The sequence below is a fragment of the Microcaecilia unicolor genome, chromosome 2, assembly GCF_901765095.1.
Source record: "Microcaecilia unicolor chromosome 2, aMicUni1.1, whole genome shotgun sequence".
NCBI lineage: Eukaryota > Metazoa > Chordata > Amphibia > Gymnophiona > Siphonopidae > Microcaecilia > Microcaecilia unicolor.
Genome location: NC_044032.1, coordinates 631,133,592 through 631,155,442, shown reverse-complemented (window position 1 = coordinate 631,155,442; position 21,851 = coordinate 631,133,592). Strand labels below are relative to the sequence as shown.

The window sequence follows — 21,851 nt, the reverse complement described above, 5'->3', positions numbered from 1 at the left end:
TTATTATTTTGACCTATGAAAACCACTTGTCCCTGAAACATGCTCAAAACAGAATTATCAATTTGTACAAAAGAGATGAGGTGAAGATGTGATTCCATGTGCCCCAATGAAAGGAGAATTTAATTTTAATTGAATTTAATTTCACAGTATATTCCTTCCCAAGGTAGATTACAATAACAATTAAGATAAACCCATCAGTAAGCAGGATATCCTCACCTCACTGAAATTTGGCCACGTATTACTGTATTGTTGAAAAATGAGCATAAAATACAGACTTTATTAGTGCTGTTTTTACCAGGTACAGTAAGTTTTTAAGCAGTTTTAGCGATATTCAATTTTATTTCATGATATTTATATCTACATAGGGGAAGTTTTCAAATAAATAAAAAAGCTGTCAAATAAGTAAAAAACAAAACAAAACCCTTTTGTTCTCCAACGTTTAAGGCACTGGGCTGGAAAGGGGGCAGGGTGGGAGAAGGGGGGAGGGAGAAGAAAGAAAGGAGATGCTGGGGTGGGGGGAAGGGGGAGGTACCGACTGATAGTTTGCATGGGGGTGCCAGAGACCCTAGCACCAGCCCTGTTGACGCTTAGCTGGACATTTTTGAAAGAGCAGTTTACAGACATTGCCAGTGTTAGAAAATTTATTTGCAAACGTATCAGTGACTCAGATTACAATTCCTTGGAGATGGGGGAAGTCCCATGTGACTGAAGAAGGGATAATGTCCCTTTTTACAAAAATGGTAATACCTCGGTGGTGAGAACAGTAAGGGTATAATTATTAGCAACAAAAGCAATATTATACAACTAGAAATGTGAGGACGCTTGTAATATTAACACAATGTATAAATTAATGATAATGGAGTGCACCTGGGTACACGGGACTACCCAAAGATGGAAGAGTTTTCAACAAATTTAGGACCATTTGATGCTCGTAGTTGGCTACCTAACTATTAAGCAGAACAAGGTTGAGCCCATCTAATGGGGAGAGTTGAGGAGGGTGGAGCTGATGACACAAAGTTATTAAAAGTCGTTAAATCGCGGGACGATTGTGAAAAATTACAAGAGGACCTTACGAGACTGGGAGACTGGGCGTCTAAATGGCAGATGACGTTTAATGTGAGCAAGTGCAAAGTGATGCATGTGGGAAAGAGGAACTCGAATTATAGCTATGTCATGCAAGGTTCCATGTTAGGAGTCACGAACCAAGAAAGGGATCTAGGTGTCGTCGTTGATGATACGTTGAAACCTTCTGCTCAGTGTGCTGCTGCGGCTAAGAAAGCAAATAGAATGTTAGGTATTATTAGGAAAGTAATGGAAAACAAAAATGAGGATGTTATAGTGCCTTTGTATCGCTCCATGGTGCACCTCGAATATTCAACCATAATTGCCGCATTTCAAAAAAGATATAGTGGAATTAGAAAAGGTGCAGAGAAGGGCGACGAAAATGATAAAGGGGATGGGACGACTTCCCTATGAGGAAAGGCTAAAGCAGCTAGGGCTCTTCAGCTTGGAGAAAAGGCGGCTGAGAGGAGATATGATAGAGGTCTATGAAATAATGAGTGGAGTTGAACGGGTAGATGTGAAGCGTCTGTTTACGCTTTCCAAAAATACTAGGACTAGGGGGCATGCGATGAAGCTACAATGTAGTAAATTTAAAATGAATCGGAGAAAACCTTTCTTCACTCAACGTGTAATTAAACTCTGGAATTTGTTGCCAGAGAATGTGGTAAAGGCGGTTAGCTTAGCGGAGTTTTAAAAAGCTTTGAACGGCTTCCTAAAGGAAAAGTCCATAGACCATTATTAAATGGACTAGGGGAAAATCCACTATTTCTGGGATAAGCAGTATAAAATGTTTTGTACTTTTTTGGGATCTTGCCAGGTATTTGTGACCTGGGTTGGCCACTGTTGGAAACAGGATGCTGGGCTCGATGGACCTTTGTTCTTTCCCAATATGGCAATACTTATGTACTTATGAAATAGAATGGATAACAGCTGTAAGTAAGCATGTTTACGTTTTCCCAGGAGGGTATGAAGAGTCAACGTAGCCCCCTCTTGGAAAGATACTAGTGCGGAGAAAGAGGGGAAGAAGATATGAAGGGGATGGGAGAGGAATAAATTGGGGGGGGGGGAGGAGGAAAATCACAAACATGAAAATTGTGAATGAGCTGTTGCAAATGGTAGATTGCTAAAATAATGGACGGACTTTGTGGTTGTTTAGAGTTGTATTGGTTCCATCTGAAATGCATTCATGGAATTCAAAATAAAGTTTACAAAAAATACAAGAGGGACACATTTATCAGATATTTCCAAAATTAGAACCTCCTTAACTAATAGTGTTCACTTACATAAGTCTTCTTTAAGAAACATTCTCTGGTAGTCCTCTTTTAAGGAATAAGAGAGATCTGAAAGTATTTCTTAAAAGAGAGATTTTTATTACCACCCAGCTAGAAGGCGGTCATGAGACTGTCCATGGAATATTACATAAGGTCAGCAGGCTGAGCAACTGACCAATCACCTCACTAGCCTCTATCAGATTTTCTAACAGCCCACGGGTTACATGTCCCATTGAATAATGACATAATTGGATTAGATTTTAGGTGCTTTTACCTGTGATCTGGAAATTTCTGCTGTTGCGGAATCTTCAACTTGACCACGGTAATAGAAATGGCCGTTTCCTGTAGATATAATATGTGAGGTTAGTGCTCTGTCTACAGGAGTAGACTATCTTTTTGTAAATTTATGCATGCTTTTATCTGCAGGCAATCACATCAGCTATAGTCACTACTTGTATCTCAGTGACAGAGTACTACAGTTCAATACATGGGTTCAAGCTTAACAATGGCAAGACCAAATTGCTTTGGTTAGATTAGTACATAAGTATTGCCATACTGGGACAGACTGAAGGTCCATCAAGACCAGCATCCTGTTTCCAACAGTGGCTAATCCAGGTCAAAAGTATCTGGAAAGATCCCAAAACAGTACAATACATTTTATGCTGCTTATCCTAGAAATAAGCAGTGGATTTTCCCCAAGTCCATTTTAATAATGGTCTGTGGACTTTTCCATTAGGAAGCCATCCAGACCTTTTTAAAACTCCGCTAAGCTAACCGCCTTTACCACATTCTCTGGCAACGAATTCCACAGTTTAATTACATGTTGAGTGAAGAAAAGTTTCTCTGATTCGTTTTAAATTTACTACTTTGTAGCTTCATTGTGTGCACCGTAGTCCTAGTATTTTTGGAAAGAGTAAACAAGTGATTCACATCTACCCATTCCACTCCACTCATTATTTTATAGACCTCTATCATATCTCCCCTCAGCCGTCTTTTCTCCAAGCTCAAGAGCCCTAGCCGCTTTAGCCTTTCCTCATAGAGAAGTCATCCCATCCCCTTTATAATTTTTGTCGTCCTTCTCTGTACCTTTTCTAATTCCACTATATATTTTTTGAGGTGCAGTGACCAGTTCTACAAGTTTAATGCCAGATAACTTATTATTAACTGATGACATCATTATCTTTAAAAAGTCATGAGACATACAAACTTTCAATTTATCCCTTTTTAAAGGGTAGAAAGAGGCTCAAGTTATTGGAGAATCTCTTAGCTTTCCAAGCAGCAAGACTAGATAAATCTATTTTGAATTGTATGCGTTCTGCTTTAGATTACAGGCATTATACATGATTAATATATATCTGTTTAGGAAATTTGTGTTAAATTCTGTAGATTAATGATTATCGGTGGTTTATTACCTTCTTATTGATTTTATTATAATGTAACATTTTTAAGCTTGGTAATTTTCAGATTTATCTTTTGTAATCCGCATAGAACCAAAAGGTAGATAGCGGACTATAAGATATTGTGTTGTGTTATGTTAATCTTCTTCTGTGGGTTAGGAATTGGTTACCGGACAGAAAACAATGACCATTTTTCTCAATGGAGGAGGGTGAATAGTGGAGTGCCACAGGGATCGGTGCTATTTAACATATTTATTAGGGCTGAATTTTTATTACAATTTTTAATCACGATTAATTGTACAATTAAAGGCGGGGCATAGCCAGCAGTCCACTGGGGGGGGGGGGCAGAGGGATGGACTGGGAGGGGAATGCATTTCCTCTCCCTCCCACCCCACATTAGATATCATACCTTTGCTGGTGGGGATGCCAAAGCCCCCACCAGTCAAAGAATTTCACTGCCAAAGCAGCCCCCTTCCTTCTTGTGCTGCCTCAGGAACAAGAAAGTCAGCAGAGTGCCTCCAGCTGCCAATGCCAGCACTCCCTGAGCATGCTCAGTTCATGCATGCTGGGGGAGTGCAAGCGTTGGTGGCTGGAGGCATCCTGACTTCCTCGCTCCTGAGGCAGTATGAGGAGGAAGGGGGTGACAGTTAGCGGATTTCTTCGACTGCCGGGGCTTGAGCTACCCCACTTGCCATTGAACAGGTACTGCAGCTTTGGAAGGGGCCCGAGTCCATTCTCTCTCAGAGAAATGCAAAGTGATGCACATTGGGAAGAATAATCCGAATCATGGTAACCTGTTGCTAAGTTCCACCTTAGGAGTCAGCGCTGCAGAAGAAGATGTAACTGTCATTCTAGGCTGTGAGGGAGGAAACACTCTCTCACAGCTGCAGTTCAGCCACCTTGCAGCAGGTGGTGCTAGTCTGCCGAGGCGGAAAAGGAAATGTGATATCAAAAATTAAAAAGTGTCTAATGTTCCACAAAATCTTCACACTTCTGCCATACAGCTAAAGTTACTGTAAACAGACACATATCTTTGTGATAATCATATCCCAATGGATGGTCGCTCAGTCTCAGCAGGACGAAATGAATAACAGTGTGGTGCTCCCTTACATTAAGGTAAAGGGAGGTTTTTTTGACCTATGATTGCTATTTTTAACTGTGTGCATGTAGATTCGCTGATTCAGTGATCCCTTTCTTTATGATGTTTCCCGCAGTCGTATGAGGTCTTTTTCCTTCCTTATTCTAAAACAGGAATAAAAATTAGGTGAGAGTGTTTGGATCGAGATTTACTGTTATAGTGAGGTTACCCTATACGTACGTGCAGGACGTCAGACTCACAGACACAGAAGCCTGCGTGGCCGCGTTGCTGATCTGCAAGGGCAGGCTTCTACTTGGAATGTTGATAGTGGAGGAGTAGCCTAGTGGTTAGTGCAGCGGACTTTGATCCTGGGAAACTGAGTTCAATTCCCACTGCAGCTCCTTGTGACTCTGGGCAAGTCACTTAACCCTCCATTGCCCTAGGTGCAAAATAAGTACCTGTATATATGTAAACCGCTTTGAATGTAGTTGCAAAATAGCACAGAAAGGCGGTATATCAAGTCCCATTTCCCTTTCCCTTTAAAAGTGTGATGCATGTGGGGAAAAAGAACCCGAATTATAGCTACGTCATGCAAGGTTCCATGTTAGGAGTTACGGACCAAGAAAGGGATCTGGGTGTTGGTGTCGATAACACACTGAAACCTTCTGCTCAGTGTGCTGCTGCGGCTAGGAAAGCAAATAGAATGTTAGGTATTATTTATTTTTGTTACATTTGTACCCCGCGCTTTCCCACTCATGGCAGGCTCAATGCGGCGGGCAATGGAGGGTTAAGTGATTTGCCCAGAGTCACAAGGAGCTGCCTGTGCCGGGAATTTAACTCAGTTCCTCAGGACCAAAGTCCACCACCCTAACCACTAGGCCACTCCTCCACACTATTAGGAAAGGTATGGAAAACAGGTGTGAGGATGTTATAATGCCGTTGTATCACTCCATGGTGCGACCGCACCTTGAGTATTGTGTTCAATTCTGGTCGCCGCATCTCAAGAAAGATATAGTAGAATTCGAAAAGGTGCAGCGAAGGGCGACTAAAATGATAGCGGGGATGGGACGACTTCCCTATGAAGAAAGACTAAGGAGGCGAGGGCTTGTCAGCTTGGAGAAGAGACGGCTGAGGGGAGTACATAAGTACATAAGTACATAAGTAGTGCCATACTGGGAAAGACCAAAGGTCCATCTAGCCCAGCATCCTGTCACCGACAGTGGCCAATCCAGGTCAAGGGCACCTGGCACGCTCCCCAAACGTAAAAACATTCCAGACAAGTTATACCTAAAAATGCGGAATTTTTCCAAGTCCATTTAATAGCGGTCTATGGACTTGTCCTTTAGGAATCTATCTAACCCCTTTTTAAACTCCGTCAAGCTAACCGCCCGTACCACGTTCTCCGGCAACGAATTCCAGAGTCTAATTACACGTTGGGTGAAGAAAAATTTTCTCCGATTCGTTTTAAATTTACCACACTATAGCTTCAACTCATGCCCTCTAGTCCTAGTATTTTTGGATAGCGTGAACAGTCGCTTCACATCCACCCGATCCATTCCACTCATTATTTTATACACTTCTATCATATCTCCCCTCAGCCGTCTCTTCTCCAAGCTGAAAAGCCCTAGCCTTCTCAGCCTCTCTTCATAGGAAAGTCGTCCCATCCCCACTATCATTTTCGTCGCCCTTCGCTGTACCTTTTCCAATTCTACTATATCTTTTTTGAGATACGGAGACCAGTACTGAACACAATACTCCAGGTGCGGTCGCACCATGGAGCGATACAACGGCATTATAACATCCGCACACCTGGACTCCATACCCTTCCTAATAACACCCAACATTCTATTCGCTTTCCTAGCCGCAGCAGCACACTGAGCAGAAGGTTTCAGCATATCATCGACGACGACACCCAGATCCCTTTCTTGATCCGTAACTCCTAACGCGGAACCTTGCAAGACGTAGCTATAATTCGGGTTCCTCTTACCCACATGCATCACTTTGCACTTGTCAACATTGAACTTCATCTGCCACTTGCACGCCCATTCTCCCAGTCTCGCAAGGTCCTCCTGTAATCGTTCACATTCCTCCTGCGACTTGACGACCCTGAATAATTTTGTGTCATCGGCGAATTTAATTACCTCACTAGTTATTCCCATCTCTAGGTCATTTATAAATACATTAAAAAGCAACGGACCCAGCACAGACCCCTGCGGGACCCCACTAACTACCCTCCTCCACTGAGAATACTGGCCACGCAATCCTACTCTCTGCTTCCTATCTTTCAACCAGTTCTTAATCCATAATAATACCCTACCTCCGATTCCATGACTCTGCAATTTCTTCAGGAGTCTTTCGTGCGGCACTTTGTCAAACGCCTTCTGAAAATCCAGATATACAATATCAACCGGCTCCCCATTGTCCACATGTTTGCTTACCCCCTCAAAAAAATGCATTAGATTGGTGAGGCAAGACTTCCCTTCACTAAATCCGTGCTGACTTTGTCTCATCAGTCCATGTTTTTGTATATGCTCTGCAATTTTATTCTTAATAATAGCCTCCACCATCTTGCCCGGCACCGACGTCAGACTCACCGGTCTATAATTTCCCGGATCTCCTCTGGAACCCTTCTTAAAAATCGGAGTAACATTGGCTACCCTCCAGTCTTCCGGTACTACACTCGATTTTAGGGACAGATTGCATATTTCTAACAGTAGCTCCGCAAGTTCATTTTTTAGTTCTATTAATACTCTGGGATGAATACCATCAGGTCCCGGTGATTTACTACTCTTCAGCTTGCTGAACTGACCCATTACATCCTCCAAGGTTACAGAGAATTTGTTTAGTTTCTCCGACTCCCCCGCTTCAAATATTCTTTCTGGCACCGGTGTCCCCCCAAATCCTCCTCGGTGAAGACCGAAGCAAAGAATTCATTTAATTTCTCCGCTACGGCTTTGTCCTCCTTGATCGCCCCTTTAACACCATTTTCGTCCAGCGGCCCAACCGACTCTTTGGCCGGTTTCCTGCTTTTAATGTATCTAAAAAAATTTTTACTATGTATTTTTGCTTCCAACGCTAATTTCTTCTCAAAGTCCTTTTTTGCCCTCCTTATCTCCGCTTTGCATTTGGCTTGGCATTCCTTATGATCTATCCTGTTACTTTCAGTTGGTTCTCTTCTCCACTTTCTGAAGGATTGTTTTTTGGCTCTAATGATTTCCTTTATCTTACTGTTTAGCCACGCCGGCTGACGTTTAGTCTTTTTTCCCTTTTTTCTAATACGTGGAATATATTTGTCCTGAACCTCCAGGATGGTGTTTTTAAACAGCATCCACGCCTGATGCAAGTTTTTTACTCTGCGAGCTGCTCCTTTCAGTCTTTTTTTCACCATTTTTCTCATTTTGTCGTAATCACCTTTTCTATAGTTAAACGCTAGCGTACTTGATTTCCTAGTTTCACTTCCTTCAATGCCAATATCAAAACCGATCATATTATGATCACTGTTATCAAGCGGCCCTCGTATCGTTACCCCCTGCACTAGATCATGAGCACCACTAAGGACTAAGTCTAGTATTTTTCCTTCTCTTGTCGGCTCCTGAACTAGCTGTTCCATGAAGCTGTCCTTGATTTCATCAAGAAATCTTATGTCCCTTGCATGTACAGATGTTACATTAACCCAGTCTATATGCGGGTAATTGAAATCCCCCATTATTATTGTGTTGCCCAGTTTGTTTGCGTCCCTGATTTCCTTTAACATTTCCGCATCCGTCTGTTCGTCCTGGCCAGGCGGACGGTAGTACACTCCTATCACTATCCTTTTCCCCTTTGCACATGGAATTTCAATCCACAGTGATTCCAAGGAGTGTTTTGTTTCCTGCAGAATTTTCAATCTATTTGATTCAAGGCTCTCGTTAATATACAATGCTATCCCTCCACCAATCCGATTCACCCTATCACTACGATATAATTTGTACCCCGGTATGACAGTGTCCCACTGGTTATCCTCCTTCCACCAGGTCTCAGAGATGCCTATTATATCTAATTTTTCATGATAGAAGTATATAAAATAATGAGTGGAGTGGAACAGGTGGATGTGAAGCTTCTGTTCACGCTTTCCAAAAATACTAGGACTAGAGGGCATGCGATTAAACTACAGTGTAGTAAATTTAAAACAAATAGGAGAAAAGTTTTCTTCACCCAACGCATAATTAAACTCTGGAATTCATTGCCGGAGAACGTAGTGAAGACGGTTAGCTTGCCAGAGTTTTAAAAGGGGTTAGACGGTTTCCTAAAGGACAAGTCCATAAACCACTACTAAATGGACTTGGGAAAAATCCACAATTCCAGGAATAACATGTATAGAATGTTTGTACGTTTGGGAAGCTCGCCAGGTGCCCTTGGCCTGGATTGGCCGCTGTCGTGGACAGGATGCTGGGCTCGATGGACCCTTGGTCTTTTCCCAGTGTGGCATTACTTATGTACTTATGTATTTATGTACTTAATTATTCTTTTCTGGACTGCTAATGATTCTCATATATATTTTTTTAAATATTTTTTTCAGGAAAACTAGGGAATTGTTGAAATAATAGCCGGAATTCTGCGTGACTGTGGAGCAGAGTATTTGCGCAGAATTCCCCAGTCGTGCAAAATTCAACATTTCTGCACTGAATCTGCGCTCTTTGCTGCTGCCCGCCTGCTCACTGCCACTCACCTGCCCGGCTGCCACCCGGCCTTCCTGAGCACTGAGTGCCCTGGTGGTCTAGTGGCCTCTTTGGAGGCAGGAAAGAACCTCACTCTTTCCTGCCTCACTGCTGCCACTCTCACTGGTTCTGTGTTTTTTTCCAAGTGGCTGCCAAGACTTCAAGCGTTAATCTTCTGGACTACCGCTTGAAGCCTCGACGGCCACTTGGAAACAGCACGGCACCAGCAAGGGAGCAGCGGCAGCAGGGCAGGAAAGAGTGGGGCTCTTTCCTGCCCCTGAAGAGGTTCTCCTGCTGCACCTTCTCCTCCCCTACCTCACGGGTGAGTGCAGGGGTGGTTGGAGAGAGGGAGAGGCTGTAAAAATAAGGGGGGATGCTGCAGGCGGAAGGGGGCTGCAAAAAAGGGGGATGCTATGTGTGGGGGAGGGAGGAGGCTGCAAAAAAGATGGATGCTATGTGTGGGGGAGGGAGGGGCTGTAAAAAAGGGGGGATGCTGTGGGTGGCAGGGGGCTGTGAAAAAGGGGGGTGCTATGTGTGGAGGAGGGAGAGGCTGTAAAAAAAAAGGGGGATACTGTGGGTGGCTGCAAAGAAAAAAGGGGATGCTATGTGGGAGGAAGGAGGCTGCAAAAAGGGACGCTATTTGGGGGAGAGAGGGGCTGTAAAAAAGGGGGATGCTGTGGGTGGGAGGGGGCTGCGAAAAGAGGGGATGCTATGTGTGGGGGAGGGAGGGGTTGTAAAAAAAAGGGGGGATGCTGTGGGTACAGTGGGCTTGTGGTGGGTTTTGGAGGGCTCATATTTACCACCACAAGTGTAACAGGTGGGGGGGGGGATGGGCCTGGGTTTGCCTGCCTGAAGTGCACTGCACCCACTAAAACTGCTCCAGGGACCTGCATACTGATGCGATGAACCCGAGTATGATATTTGAGGCTGGCATAGAGGCTGGCACAAAAGATTTTTAAACTATTTTTTTGAGGGTGGGAGGGGGTTAGTGACCACTGGGGGGGGGGGGGGTAAGGGGAGGTCATCCCCAATTCCCTCCGGTGGTCACCTGGTCAGTTGGGGCACTTTTTCATGACTTGGTCGTAACAAAAAAAGGACCAAGTAAAGTCGTCCAAGTTCTCGTCAGGGACGCCCTTTTTTTCGATTATTGGTCGAGGACAACCATATGTTAGGCACGCTCAAGTCCTGCCTTCGCTAAGCCTCCGACACACCCCGGGAACTTTGGTCATCCCCGCAACGGAAAGCAGTTGGGGACGCCCAAAATCGGCTTTCGATTATGCCGATTTGGGTGACCCTGGGAGAAGGACACCCATCTTCTCTTTCGAAAATAAGCCTGATAGTAAACCAAAAACAAACCAATAACAAATAATAAATAGAAGCATACAAATAACAGGCAACATAAAATCCATAATAAAGAAAAGCATAAAACAGATCAATAATGAAATCACTAAATCCAAAATTAAAATCATAAAACAATATAAAAATATGCTGGGTGGCAAGATGGCGATCTAACGCACACATGAGACACTCCTGCTGCCTTGAATAATATTTCCTAAAAAACTGCGGTTACTTACGATGCCCCACACTAAAACAAAGGGGACAACCAGGGGACAACTGCCAGCGGTCAGGACTTCGTCCCCGCGGCAGCAAATGTTGGAGCGCTTCATGGTGAATCAACCTCGCGAAGCCGGTGAGGCGAGACCCGCTATGGACGCCATCGTAGGAGCACTGGCGCCCCAGGGTTTGGACATCCCTCTCTCGCCCCCAGGGATTATTCCACCTCCATGCCCGGCAACACAAAGGAGAGATCAAGGAGTGTCTGAAGCAACGGAAGTCGTTGACGGTAACACTCAGCCCGGCAGTGCCTCTCCTGAGTTTGCAATGGAAGAAAGCTTGGAAGAAGCAGATCCTGCAGAAATAACGCTGACTTTAATTTGGAAAGCGCTTCAAGATCTAAAACAAGTTGTCTCGTAAGTCCTTTCGAGAAACCACTTCAATTGGGACAAAAATGACTCAGTTAACGGAATCCTTGGATAAGGTACGTTCAGAGACAATGGAAAAAATATCTCAGAATTATGAGGAAATAAAGAGTATAAAGTCTACAGCTGACTCATTGGTAAAAGATAAATTGATGCTTCATAGAAAATGGAACAGCTAGAAAATTTCAATTGAAGATTGACTCTTAGGGCAATAAACTTCCCCATAATACCTGGGATATCTCCAAATGACTTATTTAAAAAATATCTAATTGAGAATCTGAACTTACCATCTGAAGCTATCCCTCCTTGCAATAAAATTTACTATCTAAAAATGCCTGCAAGGAAGAACGAACCTGGACAGGAGGGTAATGAAATAGAATCTAACGGCTATATTGGAAGAATCCATGACTGAAGTGGCGACCCGCGGTACTTTAATTATTTCTTTAATATTTGAGCAAGATTTAAGTTTACTGATGAGACTATACTTTAGGAATCTCCAGAAACCATTTTATGGTCAAAGAATATGGATCTATCCTGATGTTACCAGAGTAACTCAGGAAAGACGTAGAAAATTTCTGTTACAGAGGGAGAGAGTGAGAGAGATGGGAGCTTCATTTCTACTCGCCTACCCCTGTAAATGTATTGTCAAATATTTGAATAACAAGTATATTACAGAGTTTTGTAGATAGGAAAAGCTTGAATTAAGAATAAATATAAGAAATTGCGAGAAAACATCAGAAGTAATGCCACTAACAAATAGATAAGGTTTCTTTCTATTAATCTCTCCTATATGATTTTCACCACCTTTTCCCCCTTCTAAGATTGAGGTCTGAGAAAGAGATATGATTGTTAAAATATCATTTGTTGAGACCTGATGGTCTAGATGTTTATTTTCCTGCAATATGATCTCTGTGTTTTCACAAGTACGTTGTTATTACAACTTGTATATTGTTTAAATAATAATAAATAAATAAATATGCTGGACCCCCTTCCTATAATCTTATTAGGTAACAACTCATCACACATGCTTAGGCTCCATTATATCATAGAAGCTTTAAAGTTATAACTTTGTAAAATGACCTAAGTGGCAAGGCTAACTGGAAAATGAGAGTCCTTGAGGCCTGACTTGGAGATGATTGATAACAGGGAAGGATGGCTGCTGAAAACCTTTGACCGCACATCCCTAATCCCACTATTCTAGGGGCTTCTGAGATCTTTTGGAAAATGTATAAATAACTTGAAAACAGCTGTTTCTCTTACCTTTAAGCCAAGCTTCTATAAAGAGAATACCAACAGCAATGTTATACTTCAGACCAAACAAAGTGACACCACCCTAAAATGGGAAGGAACACATTCAAGATTAGTCTAGCAAAGCCTACTGATATCATGTGCTATTTCTCAGATTCTGCCCATATGGATGCCCACCTTCAAAACTATGTGCCACTATGGTAAGGGCCCTGGACAGGACCTTGGAGAACTGGGGTCTGGTAGGGGAGAGGGACAAATGGAAAGTCATGCAATGAAGAGGAATTGTTACGTTCCTCTGAAACTGAAAACAGTAGCCTCGAAGGGTATGTGCTCTGAATATTTGGCTGAGGATAATTATCTGTTGTACTAGCAAAGGCCTTGAAACCTAAGACACGAAGGAACCTGAGCGAAGTGTGTGTAGCTTAGCCAAAGAAGGATATGTGTGTGGGCCACAAAGACACGGTGCACCTGTTGGAGCAGAAAAGGGACTGAGAAAGTAAAAGTATGTTGCTTACCAGTTAACATGCCAAGGAATGTATCTGTATCCTGAAGCAGGGGCGTAGCCAGACACCCACATTTGGGTGGGCCAGGGCCCAAGTTGGGGTGGGCAGAAGAACGCCGCCCTGTCCCACAAGTGATGTGGTCTCTCACTCTCTTACCTGCATGCCATATGGTCTGTCAAACATCCCCCCTACCCCGCATACCTTTTAAATAGCAGATTTTCACCGGCAGCGAGCAGCAACTAATACACACTGTTCATGTTGGCCCCACAGTCTTCCCTCTGATGCAACTTCCTGTTTCCGCATAGGCGGGAATACATCAGAGGGAAGGCTGGTATGCAGGAGGGCCAGTTGTTGGGAGTTTTCGACTGGTGGGGCTTGGGGATCCCTGCCAGGCATATCATAGGTGTGCTGCTACTGGGTGGGCCTGAGCCCAAAGTGGGTGGGCCTAGGCCCATCCAGGTCCACCCTTGGCTACGCCACTGTCCTGAAGATTGCTAATAAAAACAACTCAGCTGAAATAGGGAATAGAAACCTGTCTAGCAAATCTGCTGGGTTTGCAGCTGCATGATGGTCTTTCCTAAAGCTTTAGCTATTTTATATTTGTAACCTATATTGTGTGTTTATTTCCTTGAACACACCTTGGGCTCTGAAACCTAAGAGCTGAGGTAAGGGCAAGGAGTCCCCCCAGGTTTTAACAGCCATTACCACCACATACGATTTTAGGTGCTCAGTTAAATTTTAAATCACAGGTAGTTTTCAGAAGGTGCAGGCCGGGTCAGAGGGAAAGGCCTTGTGCGGGCCGCAAGCAGCCTTTAAGTGTAACTGCTGCTGGCCTACAGGGCCAAAGACTTGCGTTTAAAAAGGTACACCGGATGCAGGTGTGTGTGGGGGGAGGGGATAGAAAGCTGCAGTCAGGTCTGGGAGGGGAGGGAGAGATGCTGGATCATGTGTAGGGAGGGAATTGAGAGAGAACCGTGTGTAGGGCCAAAAAGTACATGAGTTGGGGAAGGAGAAATAATGGAGAGATACTGAGCTGAGGGAGAGAAGGAGGGAGGGAAGTAGATAGAGGAAGATATGTTAGGCTCAGAAAGAGGGAGGGAGGGAGGGGAGAGAAAGAGAGAGAGAGAGAGAGAGATAATGGACCTGGGGTGGAGAGGGTAGAAAGAAGGAAGAAAAAGAGAGAGGTGTTGGACTCGGGGGAGGTGGGGGGGGGGGGGTCGTCCATATTTATGGAACAAGTTACCTGGACTGATTAGTTTGTCATCATCCATATCGGTACTCTGGAAAAAGTTGACTAAATTGTTTGCAAGGCTTATCTGTGAAATGTTTCAACGATTTTTATTGATGACAAAGCAATACAGAGACATTATACAACCATCTGGCAGTATCAAAAATACAGGCCACAAAAATAACACCATGAGTTCTCCTATACGTTACATGATGCCATCAAATTTTAACTGAATAAACTTCCCCCCATCCCCATTCCACATTTAGTAATTATTCTTCTGTGATATAATGATGAAAATGATGCAATAGAGGGAATGTTAACAGGTATTATGTATGTTTGTTCTGTTTTTTATATACGTTTATTTCTACCTAGATTAGGTGATAGACGTGCTATAAACGCAATAAATAAATAAAATTTAGGTGCCACTTTATAGAATAGTGCATAGATTGAATATTGGCATTTGAGAATTGCCAGAGGAAGTGATAACGGCAGTTAGCATATCTGGGTTTCAAAAGGTTTAGACAAGTTCCTGGAGGAAAAGTCCATAGTCTATTACTGAGATGGACATGGCCACTGCTTGCCCTGGGATTGGTAGCATGGAAAGTTGCTAGTATTTGGGATTCCTGAATGTTGCTGCTATTTGGGATTCTACTCCTTCCTACCACTGGGCCTCGTCAAAATTGTGTGGAGTCTCTTATACTGTATATGATGGAATTTGTAGGACTAAAGGTCTCAGGAATACACCCACAATGTTGATAAGGGTTCTACCACTGGGCCTATTCCTAACACAATGAGATTTCCTGGTGGTGCAGCCTCTTGGAAGGTGAAACGTGGCCACATCAGGCAGTTTTGGTCAATAAATTTCTGCTTCTTCAATTAGTGGTCTACTCTGGTTTGTTTGCAATAAACAGATAGTCAGGGCCGGTCTTAGCAAGTGCGGGGCCCTGTGCAGACCAATTTGATGGGGCCCCACCCTAGCTCCGCCCCCACCCTAGCTCCAGGGCCGGCCACCCCTCCCTCCCAGCTCCCAGGCCATCCCCTCCGAGCTCCCGGACCACCCACCCACCCAGCTCCAGGGCCCGGCCTCCCTCCGAGATCCAGGGCTCCTCCCTCCTTCCCAGCTCCAAGGCCCCCTCCCTCCTTCCCAGTTCCAAGGCTGGCCTCCCTCCCTCCTTCCCTGCTCCAAGGCTGGCCTCCCTCCCTCCCAGCTTCAAGGCTCCCCTCCTTCTGAGGCCTCCCTCTGAGCTCCAGTCCCCCTCCCTCTGAATTTTAAAAGTTACCTCGTCGGGTTACAGGCAGCGGCAGGAGTGAAAAGTGTGTGAGCAGCTCGGCGCTTCAGGAGCCGTCCTTTCTCTCTCTCAGCTCTGGTCCCGCCCTCATTTCCATGAGGGCGGGACCAGAGCTGAGAGAGAGGAAGGCTCCTGAAGCGCCAAGCAGCTTGCATGCTTTTCACTCCTGCCGCTGCCTGTAACCCGACGAGGTAACTTTTAAAATTCTGAGGGAGGGGGGCTGGAACTCGGGCGGTCGGGGGCGGGGCAGAGGTGTGCCGCATGGGGCCCCCTTGATCGCGAGGCCCTATGCGGTCACCTTGGTCGCCTCGCCCTAACACCAGCCCTGCAGATAGTGCCACAGCCAACTGCCCTAATATTCAGCAACACTCTTCTGCCATTTAAACAGCTTTGCATATCAACCTCTATATTTCTTAACAATGACAGTATGTCTACATGTGTAATCTGTACAAACCAAGATTAAAGGAGCAACAGAGAAAATACTCACAGCAGGCATGGTGAGCAAATCTGTGGATGTCACAGTTCCTGTGGGGATGACATGAAGTTGATTGAGTCCTCCTGTGTGTTGCCGGAACAGCTGCAATGAACGTACATGGTAGCCAATATTTGATGAGAATAAGAAAAACACTAATGGCTCAAATTGTTTTGCAGTCTGTGACCTTTTTTCTGCTTTTTGGGGATTTAAGCTCAATCAGAGCCTGCCCTAATTACAGTTATGGTGCCTTGAGTCTTCACTCAGTTACCCAGATTTCTGCCACATTTTGAACCCCCTTCCTCCCCCCATCTATCCCAGCCAATACAGTGGTATTTCTGGGCTTGCAGTCATGGATCTCAGCTTTCTGTGGGACCCAGTACATGTACACCCCAAGTCTGACCTGCTGTGCACTCCTGGCACCCTCTTACCAACCCAGAGTCTGTGAATGTGGTACCATGTGATTGCCAGCTCTGGACAACATCAGAATTAAGAAGGACTGGAAATTGGAGATAATTCCTGGATCTAAAACCTCCAGGGCTGGGTCCTGAATACCCACTTGACTAAAGGACAAAGGTAAAAGAGGAAAATTCCTTCTTCTCTGTCGGGAGGCTGCAGGTGAGAAGAACCTTCCAAGGTTGTTGAAAGGGTTTGTTTCATTGTAATAACCTGCCTGGGTGTGCTCAACATTAAAGGTCAGAGAGCATGGACCGGAACCTGAATCTAGAAGAGCTGAGATATCTAAAACTTTTCTGGGGTATTTTAATTAATCTGGGTGACTAACTTTCATGTTGATGCCAAGATCAATGCTTTTTCTTCCTCCTTTCTGACCTGGAGTTGGCTCAGCATGTTCATTTTCCAATACACAATGCTGGCCATACCTTGGACTTAATTCTGACACTATAATTTCACTTGGCTATATCACTGACTAATCTCTCCTCCCTGGTCTGATCACTCTTATCTTATTTGACCTCTGCCTTTGATGTTCTCTACCTAAATCTGTTGCAGTACCCCCACCTCCAGAAACATCTACTCAGTTGACCCTGAAGCAATCCCTCTCTCTCTCTTTGGATGACCAGGTTTACACCTGGAACTCAGTTCAACATTATCTAGACCAGTTATGTTCCAGAGCGTGTTTCTCATAGGCAGCAAAAGATTCGCAAGCCATGGTTTCATGATGGCTTTCATTTCCTTGGGTGACATATGAGTGGTTTTGGAGAAAATCTTGCACAGAACAAGCCCTCTCTCTTTAAAAGGCCATTTACACAAGTTACCATCTCTCTGCTAAACTCGAGAAATGCAAATATTAGAAAACACTTATCCAGAATGAAATCAACAAAAAAAGCTATTTTTGATTGCGTCTCTGAATTAACAATGCCTCTCAAACCAGAACTGTCTTCAGTATCTATCTCAGCTACCAACTTTGCGATTTATTTTTTTTCTTACATTTGTACCCTGCGCGTTCCCACTCATGGCAGGCTCAATGCAGCTTACGTATTATATACAGGTACTTATTTGTACCTGGGGCAATGGAGGGTTAAGTGACTTGCCCAGAGTCACAAGGAGCTGCCTGTGTCTGCAGTGGGAATCGAACCCAGTTCCCCAGGACCAAAGTCCACCACTCTAACCACTAGGCCACTCCTCCACTGTTGCTACTATTTGAGATTCTACATGGAATGTTGCTATTCCAACATTCCACATAGAAGTCGGCCCTTGCAGATCACCAATGTGGCCGCGCAGGCTTCTGCTTCTGTGAGTCTGACGTCCTTCTCATTTGACCACCTGCTCTTTGGACATTATACCATCCCTCTGGCTTAAGCTCTCTCAGCAAAGGTTACCCCCCTTGATACTATCCACGATTAACGATAGCTTTAATTCAAGGCTTTGCCCTGTTTAGTGGAAAAAGGCAAATGTCCACCCAATTCTGAAAAAGCAAATCTTGGACCACTCAGTTGTCTCTAATCATCAGCCAGTTTCCAATCTCTAGTTTATCTCCAAACTGGTTGAAAGAGCAGTCTTTAGGCAGCTCTCTCAGTTTGCTGAAGATATGTCTATACTCCAAGCACGGCAATCAGGATTCAGAAATGGTCACAACACAAAAACAATTGTTGTGGGTCTCCTTAGTCAACTCTACCTGAGGAAAGGTTACCTTTTCTCTCTTGATCTGACAGCAGCTTTCAAATCGGTTGATCACACTCTTCTTTTACGTCAGTATTACTGTTAAGGCCTTGGATTGGCTCACCTCTTTTCTCACCGATAGATCTTTTTCAGTAGTTACCCCTTCTAATACTTCTCATTCTTTTCCCCTGTCTTGCAGTCCCTCAAGGCTCTGTTCTTGCTTCTCTTCTGTTTAACATTTTTCTTAGCCCTCTTGCTTCTCTGATCCAAGAATATGACTTATCTGCCTATTTCTATGTTGATGATATTCTTATAGTTCATTACACTGATCCTTTCTCCCCTGATGTTTCCTCCCTTCAACCTGTGCTTGGTGCAGGTTCAGACTACAGTGAGTTGTTGGATCTCTGGTCACCTGCCTCTTTCATCTATTGCACCTTCTCTTTGTGGCTGTCCCCTACAACTGGTCCCCAGATTTAAGTATCTGGGGATTATTTTGGATAGCAGACTCCTCTTTGAATTGCAGGTTAATGCTTGAGTCAAATCCTTTTCTTTTGCTCTACAACAATTCCGCCCTGTACGGACTCTGCTAGGGATGAGTGACCCTTGATTTATTTACATCTATAAAGGTGGAAGCATATGCATTGGAGGAACCTCTAAACACGTTAACAGAGAACACTTTCAAAAGCTTAGTCAGGAGTTAGGTATGAAGTTTGATGAAATGCACTTAAGTGAATTTTCAGCCATCTAAAAGCATGTGGACAAATTCCTCAAGTGACTTAGGGTTGTCGTTACAAACATGGGCTAATACTGTTAACACATGTTATTTTACCACAGGTCCCAATGAGATCTAGTTGCTAATAGCTGGGGTTAATAGTAAAATAACATGCCTTAACGATAGCCCCAAGTTAGTAATTATACCCCTAAATCTGTATCCTCGGTGCTTTTCAGGAGGAGGGAGTTAGGAATCTACACATGTCAATTTAATTCTCAAGAACTACAAGTGTGGCTGGCTTGCTGATAAATGCATGTAAATTTACACCAGTCTTTTGAAATGAGTAAAATTACTTGCATGTACTTAAGCACATGACTACCCAATATTCAAACACAATTAATGTGGGTAGCTTGTGTTTGAAAGCTGGGTTGTTTTGGGGTGCTTAAAAATACATGTGTAACTCAGCAGGCACTATTGAAAATATATCCCCCTAAATTTTAATATCCACCAAGGAAGGAAGCGTAAAGTGAAAGAAGAATGAGGTGGAAACATTTCTTTCTTTCTTTCTTTTTTTTTGTTCATATTACTATAAGCCTTAATAATCACCATCCAGCTCATTTTCAAAAGTGATCACCGACCATCTTCTGACACAAATCGGGAGACGGCCGGCGATCTCGCAAAAGCGGCCAAATCGGTATAATCGAAAGCCGTTTTTTTGACACCATCACCGCTTTCCCGTCACAGAGCCAGCAAAAGTTCAAGGGGGCGTGTTGGCAGCGACGCAAGGGCGGGCATGGGCGGGGTTACGAAATGGCCGGCTTTAGCCCATAATGGAAAAAAAACCGGCAATGAAGAGCATTTGGCCGCTTTTACTTGGTCCCTTTTTTTTTCAGGTCCAAGCTTCAAAAAGGTGGCCGAACTGACCACATGACCACCGGACGGAATCAGGGATGACCTCCCCGTACTCCCCCAGTGGTCACCAACCCCCTCCCAGCATAAAAAAACAGGTTACAAATACTTTTTTGCCAGCCTCTATGCCAGCCTCAAATGCCGTACCCACCTCCATGACAGCAGAATGTGTTCTGTCCTCCGACAGGCTTTGCCTGCTTGTGATGTGGCTACTGTTTTGTTTCCTGTTGTAGTCCATGCGGTAGTGACCATTTTTGTAAGACAGTTTTAGATCCCTTTCCTGTGTTACCCACGTCAGAGAACGTAGTTCTAACCTTCAATGGTGCTGAAAGAGGGCATTGTACACCATTGTGCCAGCTCTGACCTACTGCTAATCTTAGTACCAGGGTACTCTTTGCCAGTGGGGCACAACCTCTGATCTGCAGTTAACCATGAGTAAATGTGCTTATTTCAAGAAAGGACTTTTTCAGAAAGATTAGTCTTCAGGTGTGAACTGGTGTGCCAAAGTTATACAGCAGCAATAAGTCCTAGAGGCTGTATGCAGGTCCCTGGAGCAGTTTTAGTGTGTGCAGTACATTTATGGGTAGTGGGTTTTGGGGGGGGGGGTTGGGGGGCTCAGCTCCCAAAGTAAGGGAGCTATGCATGTGGGAGCTTTTCTGAAGTCCACCACAGTGACCCCTAGGGAGCCCGGTTGGTGTCCTGGCATGTCAGGGGGCCAGTGCACTAAAAATGCTGGCTCCTCCCACGGCCAAATGCCTTGAATTTGGCCGGGGTTTGAGATGGCCGACATAACTTTCCATTATCGCTAAAAAACGAAGCCGGCCATCTCAAACCCCGGCCAAATCCAAGGCATTTGGCTGTCCAGAACCGTATTATCGAAACAAAAGATGGCCGGCCATCTTTTTCGAAAATACGGGTCTGGCCAGCTGTTTGCGGCGCCGCCAAAATACATCGCAGGCCATGTATTTCACCGGTGCCGTTCAATTATTCCCCTCCATGATACACAAATCAAAGATGCAACAAAAAATATACATGTTACCTCTTGCATTGGTTCCACTAGATCAATATCATACACCATAAATCCATCCACCCCGGCCTCAATTTCAAAGAGTTTTAGCCTAAAATTTAGAAATGAGAACATTAGTCATCTAGGGAGATTTGTGCTGAAATGGATGCTCATTATCACTTTGCACCTCTGTATCTTTATTCTGACAACGTAGGAGAGACATTATAGAACTGAGCAGTTGCATAGCTATATGGATCATTTAGGGTGAACCTCAGCTCAAAGCGGGTGGTTATGAAATTTTGTCTTCACCCTCAGCCCACACCCTCACTACCTGAGCTGGCGGTGATCTCCAAGCCTGAACACTTGCAACCTGGGCAGCTGGAGGTAGTACCCTTGAACCGCCCCTGGTACAGAATCCCACACATGTGCAAAAACTAAGCATATGAGGGGGAGCAGGGGGGCCAGTGGAAGCTCAGTTACAGTTACAAATCTTATATTCCACCATAGGAGCCGACTCTGTGGGTGCTGTGGGTGCTTGAGCACCCCCAATATTGAGAAAATTCCTTGTATGTGTCCAAGGAAGGGTTATTTCCATTGGGCTTAGCACCCCCAATAATTTTGAAAAGTTGGCTCCTATGTATTCCACTATTACCAAACTTAGTTCTAAGCAGACTACATTAAGAATACAGTATTTTGAATATATCTAGGAGCATTTTGCTGCACCATATGCCTGGAATAGACTTCCTGAGCCGGTACGTCAAGCTCCATCTCTGGCCGTCTTCAAATCTAAGCTAAAAGCCCACCTTTTTGATGCTGCTTTTAACTCCTAACCCTTATTCACTTGTTCAGAACCCTTATTTTATCATCCTCACCTTAATATTC

General features: G+C 44.3%; 1 protein-coding gene across 1 annotated transcript in view; it reads right to left on the bottom strand.

Annotated features, from left to right (window-relative positions):
- Positions 1 to 21,851, bottom strand: part of LOC115461694 (malate synthase-like) — a 96,418-nt gene that overhangs the window by 18,045 nt on the left and 56,522 nt on the right. Inside the window, 4 exon segments of the mRNA XM_030191719.1 lie at positions 2,608 to 2,675; positions 12,745 to 12,817; positions 16,240 to 16,329; positions 21,003 to 21,081. Of these exon segments, the coding sequence (XP_030047579.1) occupies positions 2,608 to 2,675; positions 12,745 to 12,817; positions 16,240 to 16,329; positions 21,003 to 21,081 (310 nt within the window).